The sequence below is a fragment of the Notothenia rossii genome (assembly GCF_949606895.1).
Source record: "Notothenia rossii genome assembly, chromosome: 2".
Classification (NCBI taxonomy): domain Eukaryota; kingdom Metazoa; phylum Chordata; class Actinopteri; order Perciformes; family Nototheniidae; genus Notothenia; species Notothenia rossii.
The window spans coordinates 49,167,221-49,195,184 of record NC_136904.1 but is presented as its reverse complement, the minus strand read 5'-3'; the positions used below and the strand labels follow the sequence as shown (position 1 = coordinate 49,195,184).

Below are 27,964 nucleotides of genomic sequence, written 5' to 3'. Positions count from 1 at the left end.
CCACATTACAAATAATAAAAAATAATAATAAAAAAATATATATATAAATATATTTTTTAAATATATATATTTTTAAATATATGTTTTTCATTTTAATTTGTAATGAACAAGGTGTTAGAAATTAAAATCAATGTTTTGATGGTATAATGTAGCTTAAACATACCGTCAGTTTAAACGCTCTTTTATACTGAAAAACCAGAAATTCTTGTGCACAAGCAGTTAAGCTTTTATTCTGAAAATCCTTCATCTACATTTAGCATGTGGCTAATATACGAATTCCTAAAGAGGTGAATTGAGAAGCGAAATGACGTGGTGTGGTGAAAACCGAAACCTACTGATTTAACACTACAACGATAGATGTCGAGATACTACCATGTTGAATATTAAATGAAAGTACAGTTTATTTGAATACATTATTGTTTACAGACGAGAGTAGCATGTGACAACATCCGGAATGACCGGAAACCAAACGAGCCGAGAAGTATTGTTTAGAGTTTTGATTACAGCGTTTAGAATGTGTTAAATGAAAAGTGATGAAAGAGAGGAGAAACGGCGTGTTAAGCATATATTGAATATGAAAAGAACCTATCCTCTGTTTAAATGCAATAACGGACATTGGAGACGAGGTGAGCCGGCTGGCGGGGAGGAGCCAGCAGAGGATATATAACAGCGCCGGAGGAGAGATCCAGTCTCTTCTCTTCTTGCTCAGGAGAGCCAGATCACAGCTGTTTTCTGCCGGAACAATATTCTGTCTGTAACACTACCGCGCCTTTTTTAATTAAAGTATCCCATTTGAATCTTTTCAGAGACTCCATTTAGTCTCATTTTAAAGCTTCTCTCCTGGACGCGAGAATAAAGAACATATTTAACAATTGGCGAGCTAGCCGGGATCTCGCAAAACCGGGAGAGACTACAGCAGGCTGCTTGCTGGACCCGCTGGCATGCGTTCAACACACAGAGAGCTCAAATCAACTAGGTAAGGAGAAACCTGTTATATCGAATTCTTCAATAGTTAATGTAGGACAATGTTAGTTCTGTGTGTTTGACGACGGCCAGCGGATCCTGAAAATAGCTGTGCAATTTAAGTTAAAACAAGCCTAAATTGATAAACATTGGTATCCTACCACGTGGCGTTGCTTTGTTACAGGCAGGGTGAGTTCAATTTCTTTTTTTCTATTTAACCCTGCATGCTATTCGTTTGTCTGTTATTACATGTCGGCTAGAGGCCAATCACTATATGTGTCTTTTGTTGCGTTTTACGTTTTACGTGAATGGTTTTAGGCCATTAAGCAGTCGGGACTGCTTGAGGCAAAGACACAGCCAAAGTTTGAAGCTAAGGTTATTGGAGTGAGTGTTTTGTGTAACAACAGTGTGAGGCTGTTTTAAAAAAGTCATTTTTCAAGGAAAAGGCCTGAGGAGTTTGAAGCTTTCAGTGGTTACTTTATTTCTGTTTTTCAAGACATTGCGTTGTGGATTACGGCAGGAAGTGCGACATTCATGCGTTAGATAGACGATATTCTTCTGATTGTGTTTGGATAGCGTCCTATTTGTCCCATAAATAGCGTGTTTAAACAGAAGAGATGACCATACTGGCTCTTAAAGTCAAAACATTTACGTACATGGGTAGAGGGCTATGACGTAAGGGTATGAGGCCCATTTATCATTGTAAACTAAATAGAAATGTTATTTTAAACTACAGTGTTGTGTGTTGAATTTACTAGACAAAATATCACCTCACCAATTTCAACTCCAGGTGTTTTCTCAAATCCCTTTGTTCTTCAGGTCAAAGGTTGGAAAACCAGTTGCCATCTTGTCTTGACCTCATGTTCACGGTGAGCCACACGGCAGTCGCCATTTCATGAAATGCTAATTGAAGTACTCTGTTTGCTTTAACACACTGAGGCTAGGCATTCCATCTTCTAAAGAACATCATACTTCTTGTTAGAGTTAGAACTATTGGAAGTACTTCTGCTGGTAAATGTGTATTGGCGGTTTTGTGAATATTCTTCTTTGCAAATGTGTTTTGGCGGTTATGTGCTGTGTTGTTTAACCATAGTGTAATGATCTTCCTATTTTAAAGATATTTTTGAGGAAACTAAGTTTCTCCTTGTTAAAAACGAGTCAGTTTTGAAACAGCTATTCCCTAGTGGATTAAGCTGGAATTTAAAATAGCGCACTCTGGTGGTAGTACAGAATTATTACCCAAATAGCGGAAACACCATAACATTGTGAATTTGAACCAAATTCATATTTCAAAGTCAAAACCATACACGGTACAACTTTATTTTAACATTTCATATTTTAGTTTTGCATATTTTTTATATATTAATTAACTTTATTAATATTTTACCTTAAACTTAAAATCTATAAAAATAATAAAACCTTGAGCAAGAAAAAAAAAAAAAAAAGAAAAAAAAAAAAAAGTTAAAGTTCGGACGAACAGCAACGAAGGTGCTAGTCAGAAGATTAGTGCTTCATCTTTGATAAGTTCATAAATAATTAGAGAACATGTCACCAAAACAAACTAAGTTGAGACTAGACGCAGGGCCAGGCTCAACTGCAGATATCAAGGAAAGGGTGAAAATCAGATCCGATGCTTTAACAGTTTCAAGTAAAAGACAGAGGACATGGAACCAAATGGAGAAACTGTTAGAACAGTGGCAAACGAGAGGATTGATTCCAGCAGATGATCAACCTGGACCAACGGAAGCCCATAGAAAAGCTGTAGTTGAACATGAGAATGCTGAATATCTACAACAGGAAAATGCATGGATCAAAGCCAGACAACCCTCTTGGTATGGACCTGTAAACATTGCTATGAACAGAGCTGAAAAAAGAAAAGCTATGGTTGCAAGTCTGGTATTCCATCTGGAAGATGCCAGCCAAGGATTGACAAACAGCTTACATGTGGAAGAACTCGGCAGAATAATGGAAAAGGAACTCAACAGAGGAATGGAAGAGAGACGAAAGGCAGTTGAAGCCCATAATGACATTATTGAAGAGAGACGAAAGTCAGTTGAAGCCCATAATGACATTGTTGCAGAAAGACAAAGGGAGGAAGATAAAAACCAACAACTTCTGGCGGAAAGACGACAAGAAGATGTAAGATTCCAGGACATGATGGCAGATAGACAACGGAGAGAACAAGAAGAACGAAGAACCGGTGCATATACCTCCATGCCATTGATAGCGGCTGGAAGAGGAGGATTTCAATACAAATCATGGACTCACAGGGACATGGAAGCATTAGTGTCAAAGCTACCTCCACTCACGAAAGGAGGTCAGAAGTGGGTGAATGATCTGAAGAGATACACAGCCCAGGACCACCTGTGCTTGGGAGACATGAGGGCCCTGCTCGGACGGATTGAAAGACGACTTGAAGTGAGAGCAATAGATTCCGAGGCCAATTGCACAAATGACCCAGATGACACTCCATTCAACTACATCAGGTCGAATTATTGGGCTGCTATTCGTCACATCTACCCAACAACACGGAGTTTACATGCCCTCAACAGCCTGAGAAAAGAACCGGGGGAAGACATGTATGACTTCCTGAAGAGATGTGAAGGAGTGTGGGAGGACTCCACTGGAGAACGACATGACGTTTCACCGTCTGTCGTAATGCTGTGGAAGAACGCGGTCATTAACGCCCTTCCCCAATCAGTGCAGGCAAGCCTGGGAGATGTGGTGGCATTAGACGCTATACCCATTGAAGAATGGAGACAACATCTCATTTACCATGATATGAAATACCAAGCAACCCAGAGATGTCAAAGACGTACAGAATTTCCAAACATGAACCAAATGCCGCAGACAGCCTGGTATCAACCACAACAATGAGGAAGCTTAGAGGACCAGACCATCAGGTGATGCATCTTCAGCACTAGAGTATTTGGAAATCCAGCTACATAGAGCCACATATGTCACCACAGGAGGGAGAGGTTGAATGTTATTTAAAAGATAGTGAGTAGAATATTGCATTTACACAGAGCATCCACAGATTAGAAGTAGCAGAGTAGAACATTTAGCAGACTATTTTTGTAATTATGAGAAGGAAAATACATTACAAGTGATGTTGTTCCCCCACACAGAAAACTATTGTGTCCACACAACTAGTGAGGTCAAGAAGACGGGCTTCCACCCAAAATATGCAAGGGGCGGCGATACACCTGACGTGAAGCTGTCCAGACCTGAAAACAGAAACTCGATTCTGTGGTGGTGAAGTCTGGCTACAAAGGGAGGTGTCCGATAGGGTCGCTTGTCTCAAACCAGTGAAGAAGTCAACAAGAACCCAGCAGAACTAGAGAGTGACTGTTAGCGGGAGAACAGTGACGGAGCGACGGAGACTGGCCCAACATTTTCCAGCCAGTACATAGATGGACCCCGTCAGAAGACCGGAGCTGTGTTTAAAGGGGAACTTCATTTATTCTTAGCCAGAAGTGCAGTTTTTAATCAAACAATTATTTGATTTATGGAGTCAGATTACATTTTTCTCATAAACACAATTTTATAATCGGTCTGAAGTATCTGTTTTAAGGCGTGAGCTGCAGATTAAATAACATAACACTGATTGAGAGCTTGGATGAAGAAGTTGTAGGGTTTTTACAACAGTTTCAAGAATCAGTCTTTATTTATTTATTCTTGAGTAACTTTACTGATTTATAGTGTTGTGCGTAAGGCAATATCTCATTTGAGTGAGGGGCACCAGCCCTTCATGCAGGTCACTCTCTGAGAGAATAGTTCATATTTTCCCTCCAGTTTCGAGAAATATTATTTTATCATATGTTAGTTCAGCAGTGTCAACCAATCCTCTAATCCTAGAATTATTGAGACGCATTAGCGACACCAAGGGTATTGTTTTTCGCAGCAACGATGATGCATAATACCATTACAAAAGCCATTATTGAAACAAGTAAACTATTAGAAGTGCTAATTGCTGATTTTTTTTTTTAGTGAATATGCATTTATACCATCAGAAAACCATAAATCATACGATATTTTTGTACCCCTTGTGGGTACACGGAGAAGTTATATTTATTTAATGCAACGTTATGGGTTTTACATGTCCTGTTCAGAATAGGGTAATCATTGCAATATTAATTGAGCATTTTATGCTCAAAGGAGGGAGTGTCATGATTATACAGATATGTTGATTTCAGTGACGTAGTTAATAAATAATAACATGTAGTCAACAAGAGGTATGCCGAAGCTCGGGCCTTCTCCAAGGAGGGAGTGGTCCAGTTTTAGATATTAGACAAATAGAAGTGGATGAATATGTCAGAACTCTGAGTAATATTATGCAAGTTTTGTCTACACAGCAGGCTAGGAAAACTACAGAGATACCAGACGAGACATCAGAAGAGACTCCTGTTCGGCCAGGTGATTGGGTGAGGGTGAAAGTTCACAAAAGACAGTGGGCTGATCCCCGGTGGACGGAAGCGTGAAAAGTTGTAACGAACTTCAAACGCGCTCCGGTTTAAAGGTAAAGAAAAAGGAGCAAATTGACACCACCTCACACATTGTCACCCTTCACTGGCAACTTCCAGAACATTATTGGGAGTTAGGACTGATTTGGCAGAGCTGGAACAAAACAATAAATAGAAATAAGATAAAGATAGAAACGGCTCAAAAGACAAATTGTCTATAGATTTTTATAGATTGTACATTAATGTGAAAACCTAGTTTTTGTTTTACATCTGTAAAAAGAGTCCAATTTGTTATGTTATTTTTGTACTCATTATTTAAATTCTGTAACGGACACAACCAGGGATAAAATAGAGATGATGACAAGAACAAAGCCAAACCAATTGTGGGGTCCCCTAGGGATAAGAGTCAGAATAGCATTGTTGATTGTGCTCATTACAATTGGCACCTTTCTGGTTGGAAGGGGAGTACAATATTATGTAAGACATGGATCCATTAGTTCACTCATAGAATGCCCACATCACTAACAAGACTCCAGCTGGGTTTCAGAGACTTTCACTTATCCCCAGAGCCAAACGATCAGCTGAGCAACAAGAGGAGGAGTTAGAAATACTCGGTCCCAAACAAGAGGCGGTTATAATCAAGATGATTCACCCCCTTATATGCAGTTCTTGTATCAAATGATGAGATGGGTTTAAGTGATTGGGATATGTAAGTCATGGGGATTTACAGATTAGGGGAATCTCTAAATACACTGGATCCATGTTTTAGTCCGTACCAGAAACACCCCCTGTTAAGCTATGAACAACCGATCGGTGACCTGAGCACAATTATTGAAAATGATTGTTAGACACAGGCTACTAACCCACAAGTACAGCTTTGTACGTACAAACTCTATGAACAAGATTCCCCAGCAGATAGTGGCGACATTGCAGATATGTCCAGTCACAAAAGTTACTACGGTTCTAAATAACAGTGAGATTTAAAGTGATGGAGAAAATATGGAGACGTTCTTTTATAGTGTGTGAAATATGTGGTGCTTGAAACATGTAGGTATTTAAAGGTATAGAAGAAAATGGTTTCCTGAAAGAGTTAATTGGAATAAACATGTTACAGTGGGTGAAGGCAATGTTTAGGGATATGGTAAAATTATTAGTAGACATGAATTGTGTTTAGATGACATTTAACAACTAAGATGGATAGTAAGATTAGGAAAATAGAGTGGAAAAGGTTGGATTTATTTTACCTCAGTGTGTTAGAATTAACTATAGATAATGCGTCCCGAGATCTCTCTCTCTCTCTCTCTCCACCTGTCAGAACGCTACGACCCCATCGTCCAAGCAGACAAAAGACCTCACCACGGAAGACTCCTCCTCCTCCATAGAACAGACAGAGAACCAGAGCTGAACCAACAACTCCAACGCTGCATCCAGAACTATCTCCACCTGAGGCATCCAGAACCAAAACCAGGTGACATAAAAAGGCACACTCTCATCGGTCCCCCACAGGACATGAAGTTCCAAGCTGAGCCACAAGATTTGGGCACAAGAGCAGAGTGTGGGACATGAGAGCGGAATACGCCCTCCAAGCAACTAGTAGAGACTGTAAAGGAGGAGATGAAAAGCAAAGCAGATGGGACACTGAAAAGAGTTACAGCGGAAGGATCCAAGAGCAGATGGACTGAGGAGAAGGTGGATGGAGGAGAGGAAAGAACGGAGGAGTTGGCATGGTCCGGCAGAATGTGAGGGGGTCGTGGCTTGACAACCAGAGGGGGAGAGAAGGAAAACGGGAGTTTGTGAGTTTACACATAAACACACTTATTCACCAACGAGAAATACGTAAAGAAAAAGATTTATTAGCCATGAATTAATCAATTGGTGAATTTATAAAGAAAAAAAAGGAAACTATTAAATAACCCTAAAAACACACTGAGGGTAGAACATATTATTCAATCTTTTCATCATATGAACAAATTATTCTTTAAGAGTTTTTTATTCATGTGTGAATTTGGGGAAGATTTAATTTGTTACAGTATAGACCTACAGTTTAAAGGGATGGTTTTAGTAACCACTCTATAAAAGCAGACAAATCTTTATTTGTATGGAAAATGTTAAAGGTAGAGCTAGTACCAAGCCAAAGATGGTATTCCAATCTAGAGTATTGATTTCTCCATTGTAGCATGGTTATTACCTCAAGAGGGAAGATTAAGGTGGAAATAACATTTGTTTTTCGTCCAAGATGTAGAGTTTTAAAATGACACTGGGCAAAGAGCGAAAGCAAAGTTAAACATTTTTTTAAAACTAATGTAGTTGGGAGCAATACATGCAGGGCCTTGGAGCACTCATTGTGATGGTGCATATTTGTTACAACAAACATCGTTTAGGGAGAAGGGGTCGCTCAACCCACCCTGCAGATGTTTTAAATCTTACTTGCAGCTTCAGAGGGAGCGCACGGCACCAGAGTATGAGTTTTAAAAGACAAGCGCCACCAGCTCCTAATGGTCATCCATTCACCAGATGACCTGACATTTAGAGATGTTATTTAAAGGAGAAACATATCTGCCATTAATGTAAATTCCTGAATTAAACTACAAACCATTAATGAAATGACTTCTGTTTTTAAAATCCTTGTTAAAGGAGGGAGTAATTATCACATGCTCGGGCACCCAAGGTTCCACACACTGTAAAAGGGGTTAGCATAGCTATTTAAGTAGACCAGAATTGAAAATAAATTAGTATAATGAGTTATTGATATTCCACAAGTTTTCACACCATTTCAGGGACTTTATCACTGCATTAGAACAGACCACCCAAAGGTACTGAGTAGGAACTTTTAAGTGATGAAACTCTACAACTGTTGTAACTGACCAAAATCTTCTCCCAGAAATGACTGTCTAGAATGCCGTACCCCAGAGTAGAACGTACAACGGCCCCTTCTAGAGAACATATTACTTTCATACCTTAAATGGTATGAAAGGAGGGAGGGTACATTTCTCAGGAGGAGACAGTTACAAATGCTAGCAGAACAAGACGACCCACCCCGTATACAGATGTGGATGACAATGATGAGTTAGTTTAAATGATATGGATGTTCGGAGATGAGAATCCATTTCAATTTACTTTACACTATTCCAAGATAGTTTATTTTTATTTTTCAATTTACTTTGCCAATCCAAGATATTTTATTTTATTCTTTATTACTTTATACTATTCTAATATGGTGGATCTCATGTTGTAAAAATCATTGCTATTTTAAAATGGTTTGTTTCTTTTCACTTTGTAAAAACAAGTGCCTTAACACTGAGCGTGGTATGAGAACGGTTTCTGTGAAAGGAGGGACGAAGAAATGTTCTGATACCAAGCCATTGCTGCTATTTTGAAGAATGATATTGAATGTAAACACTTGAAGTTATGCACAAGGGAAAACTTTTATGTTTGAACACAGACAAGAATTTATTTTGTATTTTTGTAAAGCCGGCTGTAAAACCATTCCATTTAATTGTATGTTTGTTAATATGAGATATGTAATATGCAAAGTTCAGATGAAGAACTCATTGATTTCAGTATTATACACACCTTTTAGGTGTGTAAGGAGGGACTGTTAGAAATTAAAATCAATGTTTTGATGGTATAATGTAGCTTAAACATACCGTCAGTTTAAACGCTCTTTTATACTGAAAAACCAGAAATTCTTGTGCACAAGCAGTTAAGCTTTTATTCTGAAAATCCTTCATCTACATTTAGCATGTGGCTAATATACGAATTCCTAAAGAGGTGAATTGAGAAGCGAAATGACGTGGTGTGGTGAAAACCGAAACCTACTGATTTAACACTACAACGATAGATGTCGAGATACTACCATGTTGAATATTAAATGAAAGTACAGTTTATTTGAATACATTATTGTTTACAGACGAGAGTAGCATGTGACAACATCCGGAATGACCGGAAACCAAACGAGCCGAGAAGTATTGTTTAGAGTTTTGATTACAGCGTTTAGAATGTGTTAAATGAAAAGTGATGAAAGAGAGGAGAAACGGCGTGTTAAGCATATATTGAATATGAAAAGAACCTATCCTCTGTTTAAATGCAATAACGGACATTGGAGACGAGGTGAGCCGGCTGGCGGGGAGGAGCCAGCAGAGGATATATAACAGCGCCGGAGGAGAGATCCAGTCTCTTCTCTTCTTGCTCAGGAGAGCCAGATCACAGCTGTTTTCTGCCGGAACAATATTCTGTCTGTAACACTACCGCGCCTTTTTTAATTAAAGTATCCCATTTGAATCTTTTCAGAGACTCCATTTAGTCTCATTTTAAAGCTTCTCTCCTGGACGCGAGAATAAAGAACATATTTAACAAAGGTAAATATTATATAATTGGTATCAGTAAAATGTATAATCTACAATAAAATCTCGTTTAAAATGGTGTTACGATGTCTAAAGTTACTGATAAGTCACATGTTTCCTGCCTGGCTTTGCCCGTGTATCATTACCCTCTCTCGTCTGGGCGCTAAGAGAGGAGCCCTCAACCAGTGCAGCAGCAGCCACTAGCAGCTGACTGTTGCTATCTGTAAGCTATGGCTCCGAAACATAATTTCAGCCAATCAGCGTCGTCAAATCTGATGATCACCAGGCGCCAATGTCAGCACCCGGTGCAGGACTATGGCTAGAAAGGATCCGTCTTGTGTAAAACTCTCGCGATAGTTTGCGAGTCACGTGGCTGAATGTTTACGTTTGACAGGCAGCCTTTCAGTTACGATTGTTAACATCAGTGGGCCACAGCAAATGATGGTGAGAAGCTAAACTATCTATTAATTATGTCAATTACAGGGAGTGTGATTGTAACTGTGTGTGTGACTAGCTGGATGCAAAGAGGTAAACACTGTCTTTTGTTTCCCATGCTTGCTCTTCAAACAGCCGGGGACAGATACTATGTGCCCGTGCTAAATAAACACACACACACACACACACTAAAGATTAAAGTTAATTTGTTTGTTCTAAACTGTTTAAAGTAAACATGTATTATTTTGAACTGTTTTGAAGTAAACATATATTATTGGGGACTGTTTTCAAGTAATCCTATATAACCTTCTCACTCACACTCACTGACCTAGATACCAGCACACACACATATTCTTTTCAGCACACACACATATTCTTTTCAAGGTCCTTTCTGGGCACCAATATATCTGTGTACAATGTTTGATTGTCTGGGAAAGAATAGTTTGTGTGAAATATTCCTTGGGAAAGTAAAGGAGTGAATTCAGGTGCAAGATAAAAGATTGACTCTGTCCTTGGGTAGTTCCGAAGCTTTCACGCTCTGTTCAGAAGTAAAATACATTTTTCCAAGAACTCTGATTCGCTTAGGAGTGAAATCGACTGCCTCCAAATCTGTCTATGTATACTGATGTTTATCCATCCACGGGGCTTCCTGTTTCTGACTGGCTGGTCCCGATACCTGTATCGCACGGCAGTAGAACTGGAAGTCCGGAGTACTCTGTAACTTGTATGGGTTTTCTTTACCATTAAAATCAATCAGATTATTGTTATAACTTTTATGCCGGTGTTTTGAACTCCTTCTTCTTATTAATGTGACCAGGCTCATCTAACGGACGGCGCGGAGCAGATGTGGGCTTTAAGCCACCACTACTGTGGTGTTTTGCTCCAACAATTTTGGTGACCCCGACGTGATGAGTGCTGGTCTCTAGGAGGACCACCGACAGCCAGCGGACGGAATTCAGTCCAGGGGAGGACACCTGGACACCACTGACAACTACACCAGGGCGTCCTACATAAATAAAGGTAAAACAGATACCTGTTGATTACCGAAATCTGTAATTTGGCTGTACTACAACATTTTAGAGTTGTCAGCGGCATTTTCGGTGTCCTTAGTCACGGTAAAGAAAATAAATACAATACGTAGAAGGTGCTTAGAGTCAGGTAGGACCAGTGTTGAAAGTGTGCCGGTCCTACCCGGTCCTTAGTACCGGTAAGAGATTTCCAGGCGGTCCGGAGGACCAGGAAGAATTGACAGCTCCACCCGTGGATTTTATACTACGAAGGGAAGATATTTTGGTTTGGATTACTGGTCTGGGGGAAGCTCGCGAGTGTGTGTGTGTGTATACATGTTTGTGTATTTTTGCGTATTGTGTTTGTTTCCCGGGGAAAACACTAACGAGAAACACCGGCTGTTGTTATGCCTTCTGTGACCTCAAGTTACTCCGTTCTCCGCTTGTAATTATGCCGTTACAAGCTTCTAAGTTGTATTTATCATCTGAATTTGCCGAAACAAGTTTCATATTCTGAAAGCCAAGACTTTGTTTATTTAAAATCAAACAAAACACGCAACCCCCGAAAAACTATTTTTTTATGCAAATCCACTTTTATTTTGAAATGAGCCGTTGCGACTTCCGACTGATTTCGATAGAGCGGGTCACATATTTGCTTTTTCCCACTTTATCAGAACAGCGGGAGGAGAAAAGAATGGAGTGACTGAATGACAGCTAGAAAATTAGGCTACGTGGTAATTAAAGCAAAGATGCAAACGACGATTCTTCAGATGTTTAAGAGAAAGGAGAGAGATGAAGAAACTCAGAATGTGATTAAAATTAGAAAAACAACGCCCACAGATGACACAGGTGATGATGCTTATTTAGCCCAGAGAATGGACATGAACCTGGCCATGATGAATATAATAAGTTAGCTAACTAGCAAACTGTATATCTCTATATGGGGTGCCCAACCAGTGGATCCCAAGTCGATCGCGAGATGTCTAAAAGTAGAACAACAATATTCTGTTTTATCGTTAATGTCCTACAACAGGGGTGGCCAAACCTTTTGGTTCAGGGGCCACAATGATGTATCAATGTGACAGCCGGGCCGGGGGGCATTGTTTGGTTCCGTCTTGATTCATGTCGGGCTGAGGGTTGTTTTAATCTCATTCTCCCGCGCGCGGCACGACGTCCACGCGCAGCTGTGACAACCAGGGAGGAAGGGACTTTGCGCGGCGCGCGCGGCGTGTGGACAGTGGGGGATAACATAAATAAAAATTGGATCGTTGGATTTTAGACTTTAAGGCTTTTTAAGATCAGCGCGGGAACCCTGGCTCATTTATACCAATATTGGACGGGCCGCATTAAACAGATCAACGGGCCGCATGTGGCCCGTGGGCCGTAGTTTGGCCACCTCCGGGCCCGGTTCTACGGGGGTGCATAAGGGTCCCAGTTGAATGTTATGCACCCTCACTTGAAAAAGAGAAGGGAGTGAAAAATATTACATATACAATAACAATAATAATAATAGTAGTAGTAATATGAAGAAGAAGAAGAAGAATATAGTTGAAAATAAAATAAACTGTAATTGTGGTCAAATATTGTGGTCAAATAACTATAGTTAATAACCCCCCCCCGTCAACGATCGCCGCCGTCTTGGTTCAAAAAAGGTTGGGCACCCCTGCTCTATATAGTCAATGGCTATCTTACTCAGAACACAACATGTACACAGCATACTATTTTAACATTAAATATTTTGCTTTGATATCTTCTATTTTAATCTGCACATTGTGGCATACATTTTGAGATATTTTATTTTATTAGTATTTTAATTTATGTAACCAATATTCTGAAAATTCAAAGAAAGACGGAGACTTGTACACTTTTGACTGTCTGCTGAATTTAGTTATACATTTTTATTCTAATTTATAATAGTTGAGGCCCAGAGGGAGGAAGAGGAGACTCAGCCAGAAGAAGTGGCAGCAGGTCCCTCAGAAGCCACCACAGGTGATGCTAGCCCTACTGCATACCCTTCCATATGGAAAGAAGAACAATATGAACAGTTCAAACTGAAAAATGAATGGATATATGCTCACAATGGAAGGCTAGGCTGTACCCCATGCCATGATGTGAAGGATCTGGGTGTCATGGCATCCCGTGGTGTTAATATTGCTATTCAGTGGGCTGATGGAAAGATATTCCCAGCTGGTCAATCAAGGGATGTCCAGCTTTCATCACTGCGCAAAAAAATCTGTGAGCACAAGAACTCTGCAGCACATAATGAAGCAGTCAAGATTCTTCAGACAGCAAATAAAGATATTCTTCTGAGAATGAACGTGAGTAATCAGGAGTCTGTGTTTGAGTCTACTGCCAAGGTATTCATGACAGCCTATTATGTGGCCAAGAACAACAAGCCTTTCACAGACTTTGAGAGTCTGATTGACCTGCAGCATGCAAATTCTGCTGATTTGGGGCGTGTTTTGCATAGCAAAACTGTCTGTGTTGACATAATTGAGCATGTGTCATCACAGATGAAAAAGGAACTTCTAAAAAAGATAATAGAGACCAAGAGCAAAATCACAGTATTGGCTGATGAGTCAACCAGTGTTGGGCACAAATCAACACTAATTGTGTTCCTGAAGGCTAGTGTTGATGTAGAGATGGAGCCCATTGCCTTTCCATTGGACCTGGTTGAGCTGGATAGTATGTCTGCTGCTCATATCAAGGAACAGATTATGGGTTGCTTGCTTAAAAATGGCTTCACTGTTGAGTTGCTGAGAGAAATCCTCATTGGATTTTGCAGTGATGGGGCCAGTGTCATGCTGGGAGTGAAGTCAGGTGTTGGGAAGTTGCTCCAGGATGAGTTCCCAGGGATCATACTATGGCACTGCCTTAATCACAGACTGGAGCTTGCTGTTGACCAGGCACTGGATGTGACAGGGGGAACAAAGGACTTCCAGGCATTCATGGACAGCCTATATTCATTATATAGCCAGTCACCAAAAAACATGCGGCAGCTGAGTGAATGTGCTCACAACCTGGACATCGCCCTCAGGAGGATTGGAAAAGTGTTCAGTGTTCGCTGGGTAGCTTCTTCATGGAGGGCAGTCTCTGCAGTTTGGCAGTCTTATCCAGCCTTGGCACAACATTTCCGTGAGGCATCAGAGGATGATACAAGGGACTTGCACTGATGGCAGATGTTCTGACTGAACTTAAGAACCTGTCAGAAATTCTTCAGAACAGGAAGACCACACTCCCAAAGGCCCATGACATCATGACGACGTATGTCAAACGCATAGAAAGTTTCAATCGCTACCCAGGACAACATGCAGTTGATGCCAGTCAGGCAGAGGAAGTGATGGAATTCAAGGGAGAGGAGTTAAGAGTTGGCAGGTCTCCCATCATTGACTCTGCTCAGTTCATCCGAGCAGTGGCAGACAATATGAAAGAAAGACTCTTCACAACCACAGCAAACAGAGCACAGGCCAGTGTTGCAGCCAACCGAAAAGAGGCTTATAACAGCCTTATCAATCAAATGGCAGTCCTCAACCCTGACAACTGGGACCATGACAATCCTCGATTTGGAGATAATGAGGTGAGGGCTTTGTGTGATGTCCTACATGTGAACCAACAAGAGGCCCATCTTGGATTCACAGAATACAAGGCCAGTGGAGGAAGAAACATTTCCAACAAAATGAAGAAGTTGCTCATGGCAGTGGACACACTGTCTCCAAGCAATGCTGACTGTGAACGGGGGTTCAGCACAATGAACAACATCATAACTGAGTATAGGAGCAAACAAACTTACAGCAAAAAATGCAGCAAATCTCCTCTTCATCAGCTCTGTGGGACCACCATGCAGACAGTGGGATCCACTGCCTTATGTGAAGACCTGGCTGGGCAAAGGAAGAAGAGCAGCCCACTCAACAAGCTGCATGGCTCGCCGGTACACAGAAGAGGAGAGCTACTTCAGCCCTCTGTGGAAAATGTGGAAAAGTGTGTAGTTTACCTCCCTCAACATGCCTTGCTAATGGTCTGTTAAGTTTTGACACAAGTTGTATGCACAATTGAAAATAAATAATTGACTATACATATTGTCAAGTGTTTCTAATTTCTACCCCATAAAGGCATTACAAATTTGAAGTTTGTGTTCAGGGATGCATGAAGCTGGGGGCGGGAGGAGAACAATATGAACCAATGAAGGTCGGGGTAGCATTATAGTACCTGCAAGAAATTCAAACCACTTTCACCTCTGGGTAGGAGAGTCCGGACCTAAGGCACCAAGACAGTTATAAGATTATTAGGTGTTTGTAAGAGTCGGGTAGTTAAGTCCCATACCTTAACTCACTAAAGAAAGTGCTTAAGAGTCAGGTAGAACATTCCGGACCTAAGTAGAAAGTAAGAAATTGCTTAAGAGTCGGGTAGAACATTCCGGACCTAAGTAGAAAGAAAGAAAGTGCTTAAGAGTCAGGTAGAACATTCCGGACCTAGCAAAGTGGACCAGCGAGGACCCCGTGGGGTAGTAGAGTCCTGCACGGCTGACTCGCTGGGGAAACTCTGTAGATTTTAGGCTAATAAAAAGCTGAAGTCAATTTAATAAGTGAGTATTCCAAGAGGAGATACGCGACTTTCAAAATCAATTTGAAGTGACCGGATCTCGCAAACTCTTGCTGTGGGGTTAACCTGGAAGGCTGAATGTGACAATAAAGGATTTTTGTGGTTTGGGATTAAACTCCATGTGGGCGTCGCATCTCTAAAGAGGGGTGTCGAAGCGCGCTCAAAAACTGCAATTATCTGTTGGAATAAACATCGCACAAAAAGCCGGACAGACTGTATAAGGGAATAAACTCTGTGTGATTTTTTTACGTCAAATCTGTGTAATAATTGAGAGGAAAGAGCAGAAGTAGAGTTGAGTGGAGTGTGTGGAGCTGAGCTTCACCAGACAGAGGAAGTTCATTCGTGTTCAGCTGCTGCCCTCTGGAGGCGAACAGGGTGTATAACCATATGTTGTGTGCACGTTAGAATAAGGACATTAAGAGAAACGACAAGAATTGTCCAATATATTAATAAATACGAGTGAACACATATCAATCTAGTCAGATAATAGAAAAGAAGTCAATCATGGAAGGAGAGTTTGGAAAGAGTGATTTAGGCGTCCCAATTCCTGGAAGCTTCCGCGAACAATGAGGACAGACTGAGAGATTGACTCTCAGTGGAACCAAAGAGAGAGACAAGAAAAAGGCTTGTGCAGATCTGAGGTTCCTAAAAAATAAAATGATGGAAGAGGACAGGGTAGGAGGAGATGAGACTTTAGAAAGTTTAAGCTCAGCACTAAAAGTTTATGAGCGGCAGCTTGTAAAGAAACTTGGGAACCTAAACGGGCAAAAACCCGGATTATTGGACCGTAAGAAACTAAACAAAGACAAAGAGGCGGTAGATAAATTAAGGAGGATTTGCCATAACGCAGTGCTCGCCATAAAGGGAGCTGCTATTACTCTTTTCCCAGCTAAAAATCCCCCAAATATGATAGCAGCCCAAACACAAGGAGGGGAGTTTCAACGCTCTAGTGACGTTGGCACTCTCCTGTGTCCTCAGGACATTAAAGAAACACCAGTGTCAACAGTTCCACCTTCGGACAAAGACATATTGGACTTTGTTGCAAAACGCCTCAAATTTTATAGGGATATAACTAAAGGTGAAACCTCTGCCTCTGATAGAGAAGACAAAAGGGTGGCAAACTATCCGCAGTGCTGTAAATAAGGAATGAACGGCACAGAAGGCTAGCTCAGAGGAGAGTTCTTCAGCAGGACCCACAGAGGACCCGTCTGCTCTCATAATTTCTCCCCTCCTTTAACCGGATGTAGACGATTTATCTAACCCCCCCCCCCCCTTATTCTCGCTATACCCAAAGCGCGCCAACCGTGACTAATTTACAAATGATGGTAGCAGGCACATCACACAATTTTAAAATAGTGGGAAATGTAGCATTGACTCCTTTAAGGAACACTCCCACTACAAAGACAAAATCAGAAGATATTAGCTCTGCCTCACTTGGAGGGAATGAAGGACAAAGGGAGGAAATAAATGAAACCCTACAGATAGCTTGCACCACCCCAGAACAGATGTTCTCTTCCTCCTCCTCCGAGAGCCCATCAGACAAAAGAAAGTTAGATAGAGAGAGGGAGCGGTTTATTTCCATTCTGGAAAATATTACAAGAAGCCACGCAGACCCCGCACAGGAAGAAGTACTCCACATGGCAGAAAAACTAGAAGAAAGTGAAAGATCAAGTGATCTGAAGTTGGAGTAAATACATTGAAAATACATGTGATTTGATGTAGTAGATATATTGAAATAAATAAGAAACTAAATTGTTGTTTTTAGCATAGTTTTGTAGGATACAGACGTCACATTGTGGTTTTTATGAGAGGTTTTGAGAACTGATTGGTACCATTGCATTACATTGGGAATTTCATGGTATTTGTCATTAACTAAGGATTGTACTTAATTATATTTCAAGAAAAAAAATATATATATTACAGTAACGTTAAGGGAAAGTAAAAAGTGGTTCACTGAGTATATGACGTACCTAGAAAGATTAATGTCTATAAAAATTAAATATAATAGTGGATTCCACCTAGATTAGACATAGACAGAGGAGAATTTGTTAAATAACGAACTCACTGTAAGAAATATATATATATTATAAATGTTATTTGGGAGTAGTATTTATCATACAATAGTGACTCTCATTTGATGGTTGTTTAAAGTAGGAAAACGCAAGCTATTCGCCACAATTGTATTTTTAGGTTATGAATAAAACAAAAAATAGGAAGTGATAAGCAGAAGGGTTTTTGAACGTTTGTCAGTTAGAAGGTGTATGTATGACAGGGGTGCTGTATGCCCGCTTCGGTTTTCAATGTCCGCCATCACGTTAAAACAGAGGATTGGTGGCATTTTCAGTTCATTGCTTACTTCCACACGCCTGTTCTCTTTCATGAGATTATTTTATGCATTAGAACAGCGGTTTTCAAAGTGTGAGGCGCGCCTCCCCTGCGGGGCGCCAGAGAGCTTCAGGGGAGGCGCAGCGTGAGACACAAAAGAACGAGAAAAAGACGAGTAAAGTGACACTTGCTCACTAGTGGCTGTCTGTGGAGACCGAGTTCCCCCACCTCGCCAAAAAGGCTGTAAAAGTGCTCATTCCCTTCACCTCCACCTACCTGTGTGAGTGCAGGTTTTCCGCATTGACTTTGATCAAAAGCAAGTACCGGTCAAGGCTGCAGCCAGAGGATGATCTGCGTTTATTCCTCTGTGCATCAAAGACGCAGACTCATTGTTCCCACTAAAGTAGGGGTGAGTGTAATAAGGAGGCAAAGTTAACGTTCAGTGTGTTACAGGGAGCATATAAGGATTTATCCCCCATGTTGAAAATGTAAAAAAAAAAAGATGTCTTGAGAACACGGCGTGCGGAAATATACGGGTCGTGCTGCAGCTAGATGTGCCTGTCCTCTGTAAGGTGTCGGCGACTGACATGCAAGGAAGAACGGCTGTCCACAGGCTGTTCCAACTTTAACAACTGTATTAGCTTCCAGGGTAGTGAATTGAACATGCAATTGTAATTGGTTGGGTGGTATATTTTGATGCACGGACACGCATGTTCCACAACACACAAACTGAACAACACTCAATTTTCCGTCAGCGTCCTTGCGATCTTGTTATAATAACAAGTGCACGTTACTGATGCAATATGGCTGAGACCATTCAGGCTTATTCTAGAGGGGTGCAAGGAATAGTCCAAGTAGTGGGGGAGTTTTATACAATATGTTTAAAACATAAAAATAAAAAGGTTTAAAAAAGTTATTGTTTAATGTTTTAAGGAGGTGACGCTACTCAGCCAATCAAATCGGTGCAGTCAGCACGATAGATTCAAACACACACAGAGACACGACAAGAGGAGAGAAACAGTCGGAGTAATTTCAAATTGCGGAAGGTAGACAGCGAAAACAGAGCATTTAATTACATTTTCTCTTACTGGACCTCTTTGAAATGCAATTGAATACCCCTGCATTATAGCAACAACAACAATAATAATAATAATAATAATAACAGCAATAATAATTGGGAGGGGGGGCGCGGCTGTTCTTATGTTCTCTGAGGGGAGGCTCACCTACCCACACTTTGAAAACCCCTCCATTAGAACGATTGTTATCGTAACTTTCCGTGTTTCTAGAAGTCAAACTCACTGTTAATAGTACGGAGTGTATTTCCGGAACGGCCTTTCAAAATAAAAGCCACAGGCCGCTGTTCACCAGAGATGCCTTCACAATAAAACAGTAATTAGCTTAACAATATACTTAACTTATATTACGTCATTAAACATTGATTTGAATTCATTACAGTTTTCAAATACGGTGCGGATTCATACATTTATTGGTGTATTGTAGGGATGCACCGAATATTCGGCCGCCGAAAATTATCGGCCGAAAATGGTTAAAAAGGCCCTTTCGGCTTTCGGCCGAAAGGGTTCTAGCACCGAAAAAATATCACCGAATGTCAGAGAACAGGATTACGTTGGTAAGCTAACGTGTTGTTGTGATGACGTAATAAAAACGCGGCGACAAGCACGGCGCGCGACCATGCTCGCGGCTGGCTCACAGCCAACATGTCTGCCGCTTGGAGATATTTAAAAATATCAGAGAAAGAGGAGCGGATTGCGATTTGTAAAACGTGTTCAGCTGACATTTCTCGAGGGGGTGTAACTGCAAAGACATTCACCACTTCGGGATTACTCCACCACTTGAAATCAAAACACCCGGACAAATATGTGGAGTAAGATCAAATCACAAGCACTGACAGCGAGAGACTGTTCAGCGCTGCCTCTCATGTGCTTGATGAGAAGAGGAACAGACTTATGGCTGATAAAGCAGAGAAGCTACTGTTCATTAAAAAGAACCTCCCACTTTTCCTTTATAAGTAGACAAGGCTGGCTTATCATAAGCTTATCTAGTTCTACATGTCCACTCTATACCCACTTTCCTGAACAATTTTCATTGTGAGTTATAATTCACCATCTCAGGTTATCATTAGGGGGAAATGACAGCAGCACAGTGTTCAATATATTGTACTTTCGGCATCGAAATGATACAATGTTGTTTACATTGCTCATGAGGACAGACCACCTTATTTGCAGATTCTTGAAATTGTAATTTAATTTGTAATTGATTGTGGATTTTGTATCCAGTTTTCACTTTATGTATCTTTATACAATGTTTACTACTTTGCTTATGAGGACAGACAGCCTTATTTACAGATTCTTGGAATTAAATTGTAATTTCATTTGTAAAAAGTTACATTCATGTGGATTTATCCAGTTTGCACATTTGTATGCATGCACTTATAGGTGCATTTGTTGTTGTTGAAGGCCTGGCTGTTACAGTCTTTATTTACACTATTTTGGTGTAGGCCTACTGGCCTAGATGTTTATGCAGTTTTAAAGCACCTTGGCTTTGGTTCTGAATGCACTTTGTTGTAGTTATCCTAGAGAGAAAAGAAAATGCACTTGACTTGGAATTAATGTGCTGTATGCATTAAAAAGTGCTGAATAAATGTTTTATGGACCCATAATAGTGATTATTATTTAAGTTAAGTTCTGCCATAATCATTTATTTTTCCATAATCGGGCAGCTGAACAACATTGGTAAAAAAATGTATACATTATATATATATATATTTCTATTAATCATTTTCGGCCTTTCGGCATTCGGTTTTCGGCCAACTGTTTCCTATTTTCGGTATCGGTTTCGGCCAAGAATTTCCCATTCGGTGCACCCCTAGTGTATTGTATTCTGTTACAACCTCACCATGCTTGTAACACAACTTGGGTGGACAATTTGAAAGTGAATAGAATAACCAAGTAGATAAAAGATTAACCTATAGTGGTTAGGGAGAGTTTCCTTGTTTTGCTCATCCAACTTAGTACTGGAGTAAAGAGAATAGTGTTTTATGAGAACTGTCATCCTTCATGTTTTTGAAATAAATCATCAGTTGTTTTATCATCAGACTTTGATGTAGAAATGGATCACGGTGGAGAATTAATACCTTTTGGGTTTCAAATTTAAATAGATTAGAGATGCATCTGTAGTGGTTAAGGAGGGTGTCTTTGTTTTGCCTATTAACTTAGAACTGAAGTAATGAAGAATAGGTGGACTGCCACCGTTAGTTTGTGTTAACATTCACATGTTTCAGCATTCCTGACCATATACACTCAGCCGTTTTATTTTGTTACCCGTTGCGGGAGAGATTTAAATTGAGTCTTTCTCTAGTAGCTGATTTGCTGTGATTACAGCAGCATTGGATAGTTGTGCGCCACCTTTGGGTTGTACTCTGAATCAGTGTGTTGATAGAGTGTTGCTCACTGCGAACAGAAGAAGTGTGCAAAGAACGCATCTCTGAGGAGGTATTGACAGTTTGCTTGTGCCTCGTTTTCAAGGCAACAGCGGTGTGAAGAGGTAATGCGGTTTTGGGGGATTTCTGCTGTACAGAGGACAACGTGTGTCTGCCAAGTGATTCCTTCCCTCATCCCAATGCCAGAGAGAGTTTCCTTGAAGCCCACTGACCAGGGCCGGTTCTAGCTTTTTGGGGACCCTGCCACTGACTACAGCTGAAGAGGACAATGAATCATTGACTGTTCTCATTATGACAAGATCTTGAGACAGGCTGGTCTCAGTCTGTTCAGACTCTGAAGAAATCATGCAATGATTTTACAGCATAACTGTGCAAGAGTTTATCAGAAGGTGGTGTAGAACGATATGCTTAGCGTTTAGGAAAGGAAGCTGATTGTTTAATGATGGTCTGGAATACTGAAAAGATTAAAGTTTAATATCCTTGTTTGGCAAACAAGACATCTGATTATTATGTCACACATAATAACGTGTGGTCGTTATACCATTATTATCATGAACTAAACATAAAAAGGGAAATAGTATCTTGTTAAAGATGAATGGATTTGATATCCTAGAGAGGGTTAGTTAGATTGTGAATAACTTTACAAGGTATTTACTAATGTATGTTGAAGAACAAATAACAAGAACACAAGTCCAATTTTGTTTTGTTTTTAGATTAAATTGTCCATTTCCAAAACTGTTCAGCTTAGGTCTAGCTTTAGACTTTGATAGTAAAATAATATTTGGGCTTATTTTTATATATCTGACATTTCTTAAATATGTTGGCTATTGACTAGATCAGTGGTCACCAACCTTTTTAAGATCAAGATCACCGACCTCGGCCTAGGTGAAAGGCGAGATCTACCTATTGCAGAATTGAGTGAAAAAGACGGCCCAGACAATGCTTCCAATTTGAGGCCTTTTATATAGGCTAATTGCATCTGAATTACTGTTACAATGAAGGCTCCATAATCAGCTCACGGCATATAGGCAGGGGTAAAGTGCTATTGGGGGGCAGACCTCACGTCCTCTAGGGGGGTCCGGGGGGATGTTCCCCCGGGAAGATTTTTTTTTAAATATTGAAGTTGAAAGCATCAATCTGGTGCACTTTGAGAGCAACATGAAGAGATCTATGGATACCTCTCTCAGCACCCATATGAAACAGAACTGTAAACAGATTATTTTTTTCTTTATGGATATTTTACTAATCACTCCCCTTTTAAACTGTATTCTTGTTTTACTGACATACTGTATAGTAGGCTATTTCATACCTGTTTTTCATTTATTCTCTTATTGTGTGTATAACTATAATGATCATAAGAAGGTGTGCCGCGGAAATAATCTTTTGAATAATTTGTGACAAAACCGTTCTAAACACTCAGAGAGTCCTTTAGCTCACCTGAGCCCCTCAGTCTGACAGGAGAGGAGTCTCCTCCAGCTTGTTGTGGAAACAGCTCCTTATCTCCGTTAGTTAGTTAGTTAGTTAGTTAGTTAGTTAGTGCAGCTAGCTAACCAGATGCTAACATCACGGTCCCCGCTAGCACCGGTCCCTCTCTCTCCCTCTCTCACACACACAGAGCCGAGCTTGAATGACACAAGCACACGTGTATTTCCATGCAACTCTGATTGGTGTGGTGTCTTGCCTCTGTTGCGTTCAGTGAACACGGGAAATTACAGTCCTGCCGTTGTCTCTTGTGTCATGATGAGGTTCACGTAAAGCACAGTTAATGTATTATATTATTGAGGTGTCTCAAATATACGTCAATCAAGTGGCACCTGCTAACGGGGTGGTGGATGATAGGTTTACATCTAAAAACGTATTTTTCAAACATTATTATTTTAATTTAATTTTTCTTTCTTTTGTTACTTTTTTTTTTAACGGTCCGCGATCTACCCGCACCACACTCGCGATCGACCGGTCGATCGCGATCGACTGGTTGGCGACCACTGAGAGATTGCATTACTTTCCATTTGTAAGAACATTTCTGAAGATTGAATATTTGTTCCATTTCTAATATTCCTATTTAAGAAGTAATTTTAGAGTAACAAGGCTGATACTGCAATTGGAAAATGTGGTAGTGGTTTGCATGATGTAAACAAAAAAGGTGTTGTTTGTTCAACCTCCAGTTAACTCTGATACAGTAATAATGATTGATTTGGCTAAAGCTTAGTTTAACATCCTGATGTAACATTATGAGGTATTGGTTTCACCATTGTGACATATATTACTACAGAATAACTTTTTAGGGGCAAATAACTGTTGTTTGTAGTCCAGAATGTAGCATTTAAAATGGAGTAAAAGTAGAAACAGCACATTTGATTTTGAAAAAGCCATGTAATTGGAAGGAATGTGGGGTCACTGAACCCATCCTGCTGTGGTTTTTAGGTCTTACTTGCAACTTCACGGGGAGCGCAAGGCATAATTTTATGAGTTTGAAAGACATGCTTCTCCCCTTTCTAATGGACATCCATTTAATTGGTGTTGACCTGATACTTAGAGATACTAGAAGGTAAAGACGTGCCTATAGGTGACAATTCCTAAAATTCAACTACAAACCCTGATGAAGGAAGGAGTAATTGTTGCATGTTCGGACACCCAGGGTTCCACACACTGCTGAAGAGTTTTACATTGTTTTTAAATAAGACCAGAATTGAAGATAAATGAGTATAATGAGCTATGAGGTGCAGAGCTTTACAGATCCTAATAATGTTTTGACTCAAGAAAATAATTATATGCACAAGTTTCTGAAATAGATCTATTAGACATTTTAATATAGATTAGGTGTTATTAAACTGCAGAAGTCGTACTATAAGGAAGTTACATTTTTGGCTAACATATTTCAGGAAATGTGGGAAACAGCTGTTTCAATGAAAAGTTAGAGATATCTTGAAAATTAAAGTTGTAATCGTGTAGCAATAAGTGATGGCGCTCCATATATGACTGATTTTTGTAGACAAAGGATACTGGCCTATGCTGAAATATCAAAGTCTCTGCAGAGCACGACACATGGCCAAAAAGACTGAGACCAAATGACCTTTGACCCTGACTGACAGTGTGACTTGAGAAAAGCACTGTCAATGACTGACTCTGGAGAGAACCTGACCAAGACTTTACAACCTGACAGAGTGAGTGTGAATGTAGGTCTGCATGTGATCAGTGCAACTGCATGATTTAAAACAATGACTAACCAAGCATGTTATTGGACTAACATATTATTTTGGGGCTCTGTGGGCAACGGGAGGTTTCCTGCAATTCCACAAAAAGGGGAAACCGCACAGGTAACCCGTTTCTAATCCACTTGATGTTATTTTACTCCCACAGGCAGTGGCGGTTGACAGGATGTGAAGCTCAAACTAAAATCTAAAGATTCTGTTTCTTTTAGGACTGCAAGAGGGAGATACACACTTATTTTCACTGGGGTGTTTACTGTGGAAAATAATGGATGTACTTTTGTGAATAATGTTTGGTATTTTCTTATAACCACTGGTTACCTGAAGGTTTTCTTCCCATACAGGATTTTGTTACACATGAGTTCATGTGTAAAAAGGGGGAGTGTGGGATTTTTCATTTAGGGACTGGAAGAAACCTGCCGCCCCAACTCAGATGTTCAATCTGACCATTGATTGACAGTTTTAGAATTAACCTGCTCAATATCTGGGGATAAGATACTGTTTGATTAATGTTGACATGTTTCTAATATTGATTGAATTATAACAGGTAACACAGATGCAGAATCAGTGGCCAAGGGGCTACTGAGAGAGATGTAATTCCAGAATAGAGTACTGAAGAAGTTGACCTGTGATAATGAAACAATTTTGTAATATTTCAACAGGTATTAGAGTAACTGAGGTTTGAAATGTAGAAAGAACATATTACAGTTAAGTTAAAACATAGTAATGTAATGAGACAGAATTTAATTTAGACAACATCTTGTAACTAGCCTGGTAAAGAATTAAAAGCCATATACTTGACTGTTTAGGTCATTATGGGGATGTACATTTAATTTAAATTCATAATAGAAAGACATTTGATGACAGTATGTTGGATTTCTGTATTCATTGTTTCAGCTTGATAATATCTAAGCACTGACAAGTAGAAGCAGTATCACCAGGAAATTATTCACTTTATCAGGATCATGATTTTAGTTATTTTTGAATCCATAACATTAGTGTGTTTCTTTTCCAGAAACATTAGCAGTTCATATTATATTTAGATTTGAGAAAGATTACAAGGATTTTATTTATTTCACCTAAAGATGGTGGGGTTTATTTTGTTGACACAAGTATTAGGATTATGAAGCTGCACTGGCAGATAGGAGGTCTACAATTAATCTAGAAAACCTGTTCACAGACGGCTGTTGTGTTAAGACACCCCACCAACAGGCTCCAAGCGGCCTACGCAGTAGTGGGTCAAACACCTGGGGGCCCAGGAGCCCTGAGCGTAGGCTTGAGGGGTGGGTATCAGATTTCTCCACACAGGTTGCTGACGCCAAAGGAGGACCCCGAGGAGCACGAGGCCGACACAGCGGAGTTCGTCTGGCTGAAGGTCATCAGGCCTAAGAAGCTCAACCCCAGGTTCTCCGGCCCCTACAGAGTGACCCAGCGGACCTCTCATGCCGTCCGCCTAGGAGGAAAGAGGGACAGCTGGTACCACTGGAGCCAGTGTGCGGCGGAGAATCCTCCGGCTAGGACCTTGGACGACATCAGGACGGACCTGGCTATCGTCAAGGAGGTCGACTCGGAAGCGGCCATCAGCGGACTGGAGGAGAAGGACCTCGAGGACATCCCTACAGCAGACGACTAGGAAGCTGCCATCAGTGGACCGGAGGAGCAGGATCCTGAGGACATCTCTCCAAGATCGACCCGGAAGCCGCCATCAGCGGGCCGTAGGAGGAGGATCCAGAAGACATCTCTCTAGCAGGCAGCCCAGAAGCCGCCGTCAGCGGGCTGGGGGGACAAAGACACGGCAAGCCAAGACGGCACGGGGGACTCCACTTTCCGCTGAAACAGGTTGATATAGCCGGTGTGGAACTTTGTTTTAATAACCCATTTTTTGAAGAAATTTGTTTTAATAACCCATTTTTTGAAGAACTTTGTTTTAATAACACATTTTTTGAAGGACTTTGTTTTAATAACACATTTTTGGAGAGACCTTGTTTTAATAACACATTTTTTTAGGGAAAAGCTGCCCCTTCCCCTTCGTACCAAATGCCCTTGTTGGCTTACGCGTCGGAGGAGGACGAGCACGATGACGCAGCCGACAAGGACGCATTTTTACATATTTTGGTCTCCCTCCACTGTCATAAGAAGTTGTTATGGTGGACTGTTCCTAAAGGTTTAAAGTGCTCTAAATCCCAGCTTCTGATGGATTTATATAAATGTTGGGGGACAGACACAGTAGAAAAGAATGACAGTGGTTATGTTTCAAATGCTGTGTATAAATTGATCTCGTGAGGTGAGATCAAAAGAGGGATTAAAGATTAAAGTTAATTTGTTTGTTAAACTGTTTAAAGTAAACATGTATTATTGGGGACTGTTTTCAAGTAATCCTATATAACCTTCTCACTCACACTCACTGACCTAGATACCAGCACACACACATATTCTTTTCAGCACACATACATATTCTTTTCAAGGTCCTTTCTGGGCACCAATATATTTGTGTACAATGTTTGATTGTCTGGGAAAGAATAGTTTGTGTGAAATATTCCTTGGGAAAGTAAAGGAGTGAATTCAGGTGCAAGATAAAAGATTGACTCTGTCCTTGGGTAGTTCCGAAGCTCTCACGCTCTGTTCAGAAGTAAAATACATTTTTTCCAGAACTCTGATTCGCTTAGGAGTGAAATCGACTGCCTCCAAATCTGTCTATGTATACTGATGTTTATCCATCCACGGGGCTTCCTGTTTCTGACTGGCTGGTCCCGATACCTGTATCGCACGGCAGTAGAACTGGAAGTCCGGAGTACTCTGTAACTTGTATGGGTTTTCTTTACCATTAAAATCAATCAGATTATTGTTATAACTTTTATGCCGGTGTTTTGAACTCCTTCTTCTTATTAATGTGACCAGGCTCATCTAATGGACGGCGCGGAGCAGAGGTGGGCTTTAAGCCACCACTATTGTGGTGTTTTGCTCCAACAACACACACACACACACACACACACACACACACACACACACACACACACACACACACACACACACACACACACACACACACACACACACACACACACACACACACACACACACACACACACACACACACACACACACACACACACACACACACACACACACACACACACACACACACACATATTATTGTAGT

At 40.6% G+C, this 27,964-nt stretch overlaps 2 protein-coding genes across 3 annotated transcripts; both read left to right on the top strand.

The window, feature by feature from the left end:
• The first annotated feature begins 2,394 nt into the window (after window positions 1-2,394).
• On the top strand, window positions 2,395-27,661 carry LOC307030214 (uncharacterized protein). Of its 2 annotated transcripts, XM_079666510.1 has the most exons (3): window positions 2,395-9,784; window positions 11,022-26,656; window positions 26,812-27,661. In XM_079666510.1, exon 1 carries the CDS (start codon window positions 2,509-2,511, stop codon window positions 3,838-3,840), a length of 1,332 nt encoding a protein of 443 aa, XP_079522636.1. In that variant the 5' UTR covers window positions 2,395-2,508; the 3' UTR covers window positions 3,841-9,784; window positions 11,022-26,656; window positions 26,812-27,661. The 2 variants fall into 2 exon arrangements, with proteins under 2 accessions (XP_079522636.1, XP_079522635.1); XM_079666509.1 differs by having other exon boundaries at window positions 11,022-27,661.
• Window positions 11,143-27,661, top strand: LOC307030216 (E3 SUMO-protein ligase KIAA1586-like). Its single transcript, XM_079666515.1, has 2 exons — window positions 11,143-11,224; window positions 13,129-27,661. The coding sequence occupies exon 2, from the start codon at window positions 13,341-13,343 to the stop codon at window positions 14,382-14,384; it is 1,044 nt and encodes a 347-aa protein (XP_079522641.1). The 5' UTR covers window positions 11,143-11,224; window positions 13,129-13,340; the 3' UTR covers window positions 14,385-27,661.
• Window positions 27,662-27,964: the final 303 nt, after the last annotated feature.

What these genes read in the sequence shown, in the direction of transcription:
- LOC307030214 (XM_079666510.1), top strand. Translation starts at nt 2,509, where the DNA reads ATGTCACCAAAACAAACTAAGTTGAGACTAGACGCAGGGCCAGGCTCA.
- LOC307030216 (XM_079666515.1), top strand. Translation starts at nt 13,341, where the DNA reads ATGGCATCCCGTGGTGTTAATATTGCTATTCAGTGGGCTGATGGAAAG.